Genomic DNA, 10,419 nt, shown 5'->3' with positions numbered 1-10,419 from the left:
GAATATGTAAATGATTAATACGCAACATCTCTTTCTTTTTTCAATAGTTCTACTAATTGATATGATTTAACAAATAATTGAAATTCAATATCTTAATCTTAATCTTCAATTTTTGGAAACTTATGAATTTCTTCCATCAAGCCATGAGCAATGAACCTACAAAATCTCTCAAATTGTAACAGAATAAATCTAGGAAATGTAGACATTCCCTCATGTCCATGGCCCACCAAAGTTTTGGATTAGAATAAAAGCTGGGTCCTAAGTGTTTCATGGGGTGCTGAATCAAGTGTACAGTTTAGATTTTGGGCTCATATCACTAAAAATGAGTTTTAGAAAAATTGTCACGGGAATCCATAAGAACTGATGCACAGCTGAGCATTCTTTTATACATGTGAAAATGGTACTATTATAAGGTTGAGCTCTGTGGCCCAGAGTGCGTCTAGTGGGTATCCTTTAGGATGTGGGATATCCAAAAAATCAACCTTATCTAGAACTCAAGTGAGCCATACCATTTTAGACCATGTGACGGGCTGGAAATCTGTACCAAGTTTCAGTGGGCCTTATAAATAATCATAAAGGTTTTAATGGATGGGTATCTACATTCTACTATCGTCAGTGATTTTTAGGCCTGTGTCCCACCATAAAAGGATACATATAGTTGATGGGATGGGTCCGACATACACCAGATTATGTAGGTATTCATAGAGCTTTTTTTTTTTGTTAGCTTGTTAGTAAACAACATTGTCAGCTTACACTTCACTGTTAGCCACCCTTACTAGGGTACCAATACCAAGACCTCGGTGTTGAAAGGAGGTATCTTTCACTCAGTCTACCACTTGAGCTATGGATCACGGTGCGGGACTCACAAAGCTCGACCTCATGTTAAGCTCCCACGAGTGCCTTTAAACTAATCAGGTCTGGTGAATTGGAACTAGTCGCAAGTGTCTTTAAATGGTCCATTCTTTCCTTATAAGGTAGCCCACTCGAACATTGGACTGGACCAATGAGCCTTGTGGGCCACTCATCATTAACCCAGGCCTAGCTTTCAAGCCCTGGCCCAGCACTTGAAATCTTCAACATGAGGTGAGGTTTACTTACCGAAGGATCTTTGTATAAAGACATACCTGGGTTAGAAGCCTGGGATTGTTTTCACCGACATGCTGATGTGGCAGCTCCCAGTATGAGCATGTCTTACCCAAAAATAGATCAGTCCACTCATCAGGCGTCCCACATGTGTTTAAGAAAAATAGATGGTTGGGTAAAACAGGTCAATGGTCCATATTCAACTTCCATGTGTGGTCTACTTAATGAGCAGACCAGCTTGAATTTCGAACAGAGCATATAAACTATACCCCAGCCTGATGAATGGTCAGAACCTCTCACTGGGATGGAAATAGATTGGGCCTGGGCCAGGCAAAATCAACATTTTGAGTGAGCCCGGTTTAGTGGGCCTGGCCCTGCTTGTTCAAAATTCAAGCCTAAACCAACCCCAGGTCACCCGTGGCCAGCTGTGGGCCTGTGGCTCTCATACATTTGTTCCTATAGAACACCCTCCATCGGACGCGGCTTGGGTAGATCTCTGTGGGGCCTACTGTGATATATGTTTCTTATATCGATGCCGTCCATCCGTTTGGTCAGATCATTTTAGGTATGAGTCCAAAAACGCAGCAGATCCAAACCTTAGGTGAGCTATACTACAGGAACAGTGGTGATTGACCATAGAGAAGTTTTAGATCAATCTGATAATTGTGTGGCCCTTTCATCAAGGTCTATGTGGCCTTATCAACAGATCCGATGGAAAATAAACATTCCAGGGGCCCCCAAGAAATTTTTAACGGTGAGCGTTCAATAATCGCAGTTCCCTGTGGTGTGGTCCATCTGAGATTTGGATCTATTGAATTTTTGGGCTCAGTTCTAAAATTGATCTTTTGAAACAGATGGACGGCGTGGATTTAAGACACACATCAAGATGGGTCCCACATTCAGGGATTCACCGAATCCGCCGTCCCCTCCGCCCTGTGCGGCGGTTAGGCTTTCAATGGGCTGGGATTGGTTGGTGATTGGCCCAGATCGATCACGGCATGGTGGGCCCAACCCACTTCAAAACTACTTATCTACTTGAAGAAAATAAAAATAATCTTCTATGAACTAATAATAACCTCTCAAAAACAGGAAATTGCATTTCCAAAATACTAACAAAGATAGTGAAAAATATCCCACCCTATTATAAAAATGGTGGGAACGTATCCTTGAATATCTCAATCAGCGCACCAGGCCTTCAATTCATCTAAGTTTGGAATCTCCATGAAGATTCTCTCCCACTCTTCCAGCTGCTCCGAACTCTCCGGCGAGCCCCACGATCCATCCTCTCCAACACAAGCTGCCTTAGACACTTTCTTCTTGGGAGCACCGTTGGATATCTCCGCCATTTTCTCCGTTGCAATCACATTCCGATCTCTTCCCGTCAGGCGCTGAACGACGGATTTGAAGCTCGTCGCGTCTGTTTCGACGAACTCAGTCACGATAATTCTCACTTTCACGGGACAACTTCCTTCCGTGGACATAGCGAACGTCTAGAAATCCAATGGATTGGATCGACGGTCGGATTGTCGCCTCTTTTTTCTTTCTGGATTTGTTTTGTTTGGGTTTTTTTAAGTTAGTTATGGTATGGTTTTATTAAAGGGAGAGAGGGAGGAAGAAGGTTCCAACCGTCAGAAGGTTGTGTTGACCTTGGCTGGCAGCAGTCTACAAGGACTGATATTGGGTCCAGACGTACAACGAGAAACGGACCGAATCGTCTACCCTCGTGCCGAGACATTATCAACGTGGAATCGGCCCCACAAAAAAGACTTTTCTCGGTTCCTCGTGGAGTTCGTTATCACTCTGTCGCGACTCGGGATACAGTGTCCCCGGTGGGGCCCACATGATGAGATGGTTCGATGATTCCAACGGTGCATATTCTCTTTGCTATCGTAAATAAAATACTGTACACAATCAAGTTTCAGTGATGATCCTAGCCTTTGGTTTTAAGATTTGAAATTTGAGCCATGGAAAATTTTCTTTTAACTGTTCGGAATTCTTTAAAATTCACAATCAGAGTAAATTTTCTTAAGTTGGCGTCTATAGCAGAGAGTCTACAACATGGACGGTTCCGATCATTGGACAACTCAGCATGTGGGCCCCAAGTACGCGGCGACAGACGCGATTTCCCGAGTCGCGACAGAGGGAAAACGAACGCGTACTGCTGAGAACGTACATGAAGAACCCTATGGACGTCGCAGGTCCCGCGCACGTGCGCCACGTATTGTGGGGAAGCGGATTGACTACTCCCCTGCCACCAGCCCCGTGGCTGATGGTCGGTGCTTTGTGGGCCCACCATGATGTATTTGTTTCATCCATTCCCTTCATCCATTTTTACGTATCATTTTATGGCTTGAACTAAAAAATGAGAGGGATATAAATCTCAGGTGGACCACACCAAATGAAAACAATAGTAATTGGATATCCACCATTAAAATCCTCCTAAGGCCCGCTGTACTGTTTATTTGACATTCAATATGTTTATTGGTTGGCTACTCCCCCGGACACCAGCCATTGGCTGGTGTTCGGTGCTATGTGGGCCCCACCATGATGTATGTGTTTCATCCATGCCGTCCATCTATTTTTACTGATCATTTTACAATGTGAGTCTAAAAATGAGGCATATCCAAATCTCAAGTGGGCCACATTACAAAAAACAGTGTTGAATGAGGGTCGACCATTAAAAACATTTTGGGGGCCATAAAAGTTTTGGATCGGTGTGAAAATTAGTCCTTCAAGTTTCATGAGATGCCGCATCACAAAGATATGCACGTGCGTAGGCGGGTATGCCTATAGGTAGAGAGAGAGAGAGAGAGAGAGAGAGAGAGAGAGAGAGAGAGAAATTTATTATAGGAATGTTTCCAATAAATAATAAAAACCATTTGTTCTTGCATATTTTTACCAGTTTTCCAAATTAACCAATTTAGAAGAATATGTGAATGATTAATACGCAACATCCTTTTCTTTTATCAATAGTTCTACTAATTGATACGATTTAACAAGTAATTGAAATTCAATATCTTAATCTTAATCTTCAATTTTCAGAAACTAATGAATTTCTTCCATCAAGCCATGAGCAATGAACCTACAAAATCTCTCAAATTGTAACAGAATAAATCTAGGTAATGGAGACATTCCCTCATCTCCATGGCCCACCAAAGTCTTGGATTAGAATAAAAGCTGGGTCCTAAGTGTTTCATGGGGTGCCGCATCAAGTGTACGGTTTAGATTTTGGGCTCATATCACTAAAAGTAAGTTCTCGAAAAATTGTCACGGGAATCCATAAGAACTGGTGCACAGCTGGGCATTCCTTTATACATGTGAAAATAGTACTATAAGGTTGAGCTCTGTGGCCCAGAGTGCGTCTAGTGGGTATCCTCTAGGATATTGGATATCCAAAAAATCAACCTTATCTAAAACTCAAGTGAGCCATTCCATTTTAAACCATGTGATGGGCTGGAAATCTGTACCAAGTTTCAGTGGGCCTTATAAATAATCATAATAGTTTTAATGGATGCGGGTATCTACATTCAACTATTGTCAGTGATTTTTAGGCCCGTGTCCCACCATAAAAGGATACATATAGTCAATGGGATGAGTCCGACATACACCAGATTATGTAGGGATTCACAGAACTTTTTTTTTTTTTTTTTATAGCTTTTTAGTACACAATATTGTCAGTTCACACTTCACTGTTAGTCACCCTTACTAGGGAATCAATACCAAGACCTCGGTGTTGAAAGGAGGTATCTTTCACTCAGTCTACCACTTGAGCTATGGATCACGGTGTGGAACTCACAAAGCTCGACGTTAAGCTCCCACGAGTGCCTTTAAACTAAGCAGGTCTGGTGAATTGGAACTACTTACAAGTGTCTTTAAACAGTCCATTCTTTCCTTATAAGGTGGACCACCTGAACATTGGACTGAACCAATATTAAGCCTTGTGGGCCACTCATCATTAACCCAGGCCTAGCTTTCAAGCCCTGGCCCAGCACTCGAAATCTTCAACATGAGGTGAGGTTTACTTACCGAAGGATCTTTGTACAAAGACATACCTGGGTTAGAAGCCTGGGATTGTTTTCACCGACATGCTGATGTGGCAGCTCCCACTATGAGCATGTCTTACCCAAAAATAGATCAGTCCACTCATCAGGCGTCCCACATGTGTTTAAGAAAAATAGATGGTTGGGTAAAACAGGTCAATGGTCCATATTCAACTTCCATGTGTGGTCTACTTAACGAGCAGACCAGCTTGAATTTCGAACAGAGCATATAAACTATACCCCAGCCTGAAGAATGGCCAGAACCTCTCCTTGGGATGGAAATGGATTGAGCCTGGGCCAGGCAAAATCAACATTTTGAGTGAGCCCGGTTTAGTGGGCCTGGCCCTGCTAGTTCAAAATTCGAGCCTAAACCAACCCCAGGTCACCCGTGGCCAGCTGTGGGCCTGTGGCTCTCATACATTTGTTCCTATAGAACACGCTCCATCGGACGCGGCTTGGGTAGATCTCTGTGGGGCCTACTGTGATATATGTTTCTTATATCGATGCCGTCCATCCGTTTGGTCAGATCATTTTAGGTATAAGCCCAAAAACGCAGCAGATCCAAACCTTAGGTGAGCCATACTACAGGAACAGTGGTGATTGACGATAGAGAAGTTTTAGATCAATCTGATAGTTGTGTGGCACTTTCATCAAAGTCTTTGTGACCTTATCAACCGATCCGTTGGAAAATAAACATTCCAGTGGCCCCCAAGAAATTTTTAACGGTGAGCGTTCAATAACCGCTGTTCCCTGTGGTGTGGTCCATCTGAGATTTGGATCTGTTGAATTTTTGGGCTCAGTTCTAAAATTGATCTTTTGAAACAGATGGACGGCGTGGATTTAAGACACACATCAAGATGGGTCCCACATTCAGGGATACACCGAATCCGCCGTCCCCTCCGCCCTGTGCGGCGGTTAGGCTTTCAATGGGCTGGGATTGGTTGGTGATTGGCCCAGATCGATCACGGCATGGTGGACCCAACCCTCTTCAAAACTACTTATCTACTTGAAGAAAATAAAAATAATCTTCTATGAACTAATAATAACCTCTCAAAAACAGGAAATTGCATTTCCAAAATACTAACAAAGATAGTGAAAAATATCCCACCCTATTATAAAAATGGCGGGAACGTATCCTTGAATATCTCAATCAGCGCACCAGGCCTTCAATTCATCTAAGTTTGGAATCTCCATGAAGATTCTCTCCCACTCTTCCAGCTGCTCCGAACTCTCCGGCGAGCCCCACGATCCATCCTCTCCAACACAAGCTGCCTTAGACACTTTCTTCTTGGGAGCACCGTTGGATATCTCCGCCATTTTCTCCGTTGCAATCACATTGCGATCTCTTCCCGTCAGGCGCTGAACGACGGATTTGAAGCTCGTCGCGTCTGTTTCGACGAACTCAGTCACGATAATTCTCACTTTCACTGGACAACTTCCTTCCGTGGACATAGCGAACGTCTAGAAATCCAATGGATTGGATCGACGGTCGGATTGTCGCCTCTTTTTTCTTTCTGGATTTGTTTTGTTTGGGTTTTTTTTAAGTTAGTTATGGTATGGTTTTATAAAAGGGAGAGAGGGAGGAAGAAGGTTCCAACCGTCAGAAGGTTGTGTTGACCTTGGCTGGCAGCAGTCTACAAGGACTGAGATTGGGTCCAGACGTACAACGAGAAACGGACCGAATCGTCTACCCTCGTGCTGAGACATTATCAACGTGGAATCGGCCCCACAAAAAAGACTTTTCTCGGTTCCTCGAGGAGTTCGTTTTCACTCTGTCGCGACTCGGGGGATACAGTGTCCCCGGTGGGGCCCACATGATGAGATGGTTCGATGATTCCAACGGTGCATATTCTCTTTGCTATCGTAAATAAAATACTGTACACAATCAAGTTTCAGTGATGATCCTAGCCTTTGGTTTTAAGATTTGAAATTTGAGCCATGGAAAATTTTCTTTTAACTGTTCGGAATTCTTTAAAATTCACAATCAGAGTAAATTTTCTTAACTTGGCGTCTATAGTAGAGAGTCTACAACATGGACGGTTCCGATCATTGGACAACTCAGCATGTGGGCCCCAAGTACACGGCGACAGACGCGCGATCCCGAGTCGCGACAGAGGGAAAACGAACGCGTACTGCTGAGAACGTACATGAAGAACCCTATGGACGTCGCAGGTCCCGCGCACGTGCGCCACGTATTGTGGGGAAGCGGATTGGCTACAACCTGCCACCAGCCCCGTGGCTGATGGTCGGTGCTCTGTGGGCCCACCATGATGTATTTGTTTCATCCATTCCCTTCATCCATTTTTACATATCATTTTATGGCTTGAACTCAAAAATGAGAGAGAGATATAAATCTCAGGTGGACCACACCAAATGAAAACAATAGTAATTGAATATCCACCATTAAAATCCTCCTAAGGCCCGCTGTACTGTTTATTTGACATTCAATATGTTTATTGGTTGGCTACTCCCCCGGACACCAGCCATTGGCTGATGTTCGGTGCTATGTGGGCCCCACCATGATGTATGTGTTTCATCCATGCTGTCCATCTATTTTTACCGATCATTTTACAATGTGAGTCTAAAAATGAGGCATATCCAAATCTCAAGTGGGCCACATTACAGAAAACAGTGTTGAATGAGGGTCGACCATTAAAAACATTTTGGGGGCCATAAAAGTTTTGGATCAAGCTGATCTTTGCTTTTTCTCTTCATCTAGGAATGTATGACCTAATCAAGAGATTGGATGTCAAATAAACAGTATAGAGGGCTTTAGGAGGATTTTAATGGTGGATATCCAATCACTATTGTTTTCATGTGGTGTGGTCCACCTGAGATTTATATCCCTCTTATCTTAGTATCAAGCCATAAAATGATATGATAAAATGGATGAACGGAATGGATGAAACACATACATCATGGTGGGGCCACGGAGCACCGACCACCAGCCACGGAGCTGGTGGCAGGGGGAGTAGCCAATTTATTTCCGTTTCGAAAACGTATTGTGGGCTTCTGGAATTAGCATTGGGTAGAGGTGGGCATCGGACCGAGTTAGATCGGATTGGGCCTAACCCGATCTTATACGAAATCTTGATATGCTGACCCGAACTCGATCCAATCCGGGGTGCGATCCGATCAGATCCGACACCCTGTTGGCCTGACCCGAACGGAGTCCGACTCGGCCAGGGAAACCGAGTCAGATCGGATTGGGTGCAACTCGGATTAACTGTTTTTAACAGTGAAAATCATTATCCTCGTTATTATTTTCAGTGTGGTCCATTTAAGCTTTAGATATGATTTTTTTTTTCCAAATGATTTAAAATGATCACGAAAAATGAATAAATGGTATGGATATAAAAAAATACATTGTGGGCTCATGTAACATTGATATCATTTGAGTCGTTCGTACAACTCGCAACTCGAGGCGTTACAGCTGTGCCTGTGAACGTCACAGACACAACAGCTATAACGTGAAATGGCTTTCACGTTAGCATGTTCTGTACATTTAGTAGGATATTTGTTATATCCAAACCGTCCATATCCATTTGGCAATCTTGTTTTAAGGCTTGAGATGAAAAATAAGATAGATCTGACTATTAAGTGGACCATACTTGATAGAGCATTCTCAGCTGCTATTTGTGGTGTGGTCCATATGATCTTTGGATATGATTTATTTTTTAGATAATACTCTATAATGATCTCTAAAACTATATGAACGGTTTAGATATAATAAATACATCACTGTGGGGTCCATATAACTTTGATGTCCTTTGAACCGTTTGTACAACTCGGAGCTCGAGGAGCATCAGTGCTCGTCTTCGCACAACACGTGCCTACAGCTGTAGGCTTAGGGACGCGGATTGCGTACTACCCTCGCCCGTCCCCAGCTCCGAATGGGCAGTTCTGTGGGCGGGCCCACCATGATGTATCTATACATCCAAACCGTCTATCCCTTTTCTTGTATTATTCTAAGGCATTAAAATAAAAAAATGAGGTAGATCCAACGATCAAATGGACCACACCAAAGATGACTCTTGCATTTAATTCAACTGACCTTCAATGCTTTATGCATTTTAATGCAACCGAGAATAAGATTATTATTTTGTGTGGTCCACTTTAGCATTGGATATGCTTCATTTTTGTGTTCATACCTTAAAATAATCTGAGAAAAGGGATGGACAGTTTGGATGTACATATACATAACGGTGGGCCCACCCACAGAACTGTCCTTTCGGAGCTAGGCACTGGACGTACGTAGCTTCTTGAAGAAGATTATGCCTATTGCTTCACGAAGAAGCTTCAAGTACAGGCTAATAGTAACCCAGCTGTACACTCTCTAGCCTCTAGGTTGTTGTCGTGAGTAAACTCTGTTGGGCCCACCATGAATGTATCTGGTCTATCCACGCTGTCCATCCGTTTTTCCATCTTATTTTAGACATTGAGATCAAAATTTAAGCATACCCAAAGATTAAGTAGACCATACCATTAGAAACACCTGGAATAATGACTTCCACCGTTGAAATCTTTCTAGGGCCCATAGTGATATTTATTTCTCATCCAACCTGTTTATAAGATCACACGGATATGGATGAAGGGAAAATACAAATACAAGCCTGATCCAAAACTTCAGTGGCCCCTAAGAAAATTTCAACGGTATATGTTCAATTCACACTGTTTCGTATGGTGTGGTCTAATTTAGGCTTGGATATACTTAATTTTTAGGCTCAAACCCTAAAATTATCTGTTAAAATGGATGGATGGAGTGGATAAAATACATAAATCACGGTGGACCCCACAGAGTTTAATCAGTACGCTTGGCCTACTGAGTTACTCAGTACGCAATCCGTTGCAATCCGCTTCCAGCTAACACCAGCTGTAGTTGGTACGTGTCGTTCGAAGACGAGCACTGACCCTCCTCGAGCTCTGAGTTGTATGAACGGTTTAAAGGAGATCAAAGTTACATGGGCCTTACAGTGATGTATTTATTATATCTACACCGTTCATCTATTTTCAGAAATCATTTTAGAGCATTATCCAAAAAATGAATCATATCCAGAGATCATGTGGACCACACCATAAATAGAAGCGGAGATAATGAGTTTTTCACCATTAAAAAATTTGTAGGATCCACCTACTAATATGAGATGTAGGGAGGGGTAAACTTATAATTTTATAGTTACCACACCCGGTGCGGTCCGGATCAAATTGGATCGGATCCAAACAGATCAGATTTCGATTCGAGTCGGTCGGATTTATTACTTACCCGAATCCGATCCGACTGTTGTTCGGATCTGAG

At 42.9% G+C, this 10,419-nt stretch overlaps 2 protein-coding genes across 2 annotated transcripts; both read right to left on the bottom strand.

Annotated features, from left to right (window-relative positions):
- Nucleotides 1-2,249: 2,249 nt before the first annotated feature.
- On the bottom strand, nucleotides 2,250-2,698 carry LOC131247234 (VQ motif-containing protein 10-like). Its single transcript, XM_058247645.1, has one exon. It carries the CDS (start codon nucleotides 2,562-2,564, stop codon nucleotides 2,259-2,261), a length of 306 nt encoding a protein of 101 aa, XP_058103628.1. The 5' UTR covers nucleotides 2,565-2,698; the 3' UTR covers nucleotides 2,250-2,258.
- Nucleotides 2,699-6,044: 3,346 nt separating this feature from the next.
- On the bottom strand, nucleotides 6,045-6,819 carry LOC131247233 (VQ motif-containing protein 10-like). The gene has a single exon (XM_058247644.1). It carries the CDS (start codon nucleotides 6,573-6,575, stop codon nucleotides 6,270-6,272), a length of 306 nt encoding a protein of 101 aa, XP_058103627.1. The 5' UTR covers nucleotides 6,576-6,819; the 3' UTR covers nucleotides 6,045-6,269.
- Nucleotides 6,820-10,419: the final 3,600 nt, after the last annotated feature.

The sequence above is a fragment of the Magnolia sinica genome, chromosome 5 (assembly GCF_029962835.1).
Source record: "Magnolia sinica isolate HGM2019 chromosome 5, MsV1, whole genome shotgun sequence".
Classification (NCBI taxonomy): domain Eukaryota; kingdom Viridiplantae; phylum Streptophyta; class Magnoliopsida; order Magnoliales; family Magnoliaceae; genus Magnolia; species Magnolia sinica.
The sequence above is the reverse complement of the archived record's forward strand: the minus strand, read 5'-3'. Positions and strand labels throughout refer to the sequence as shown.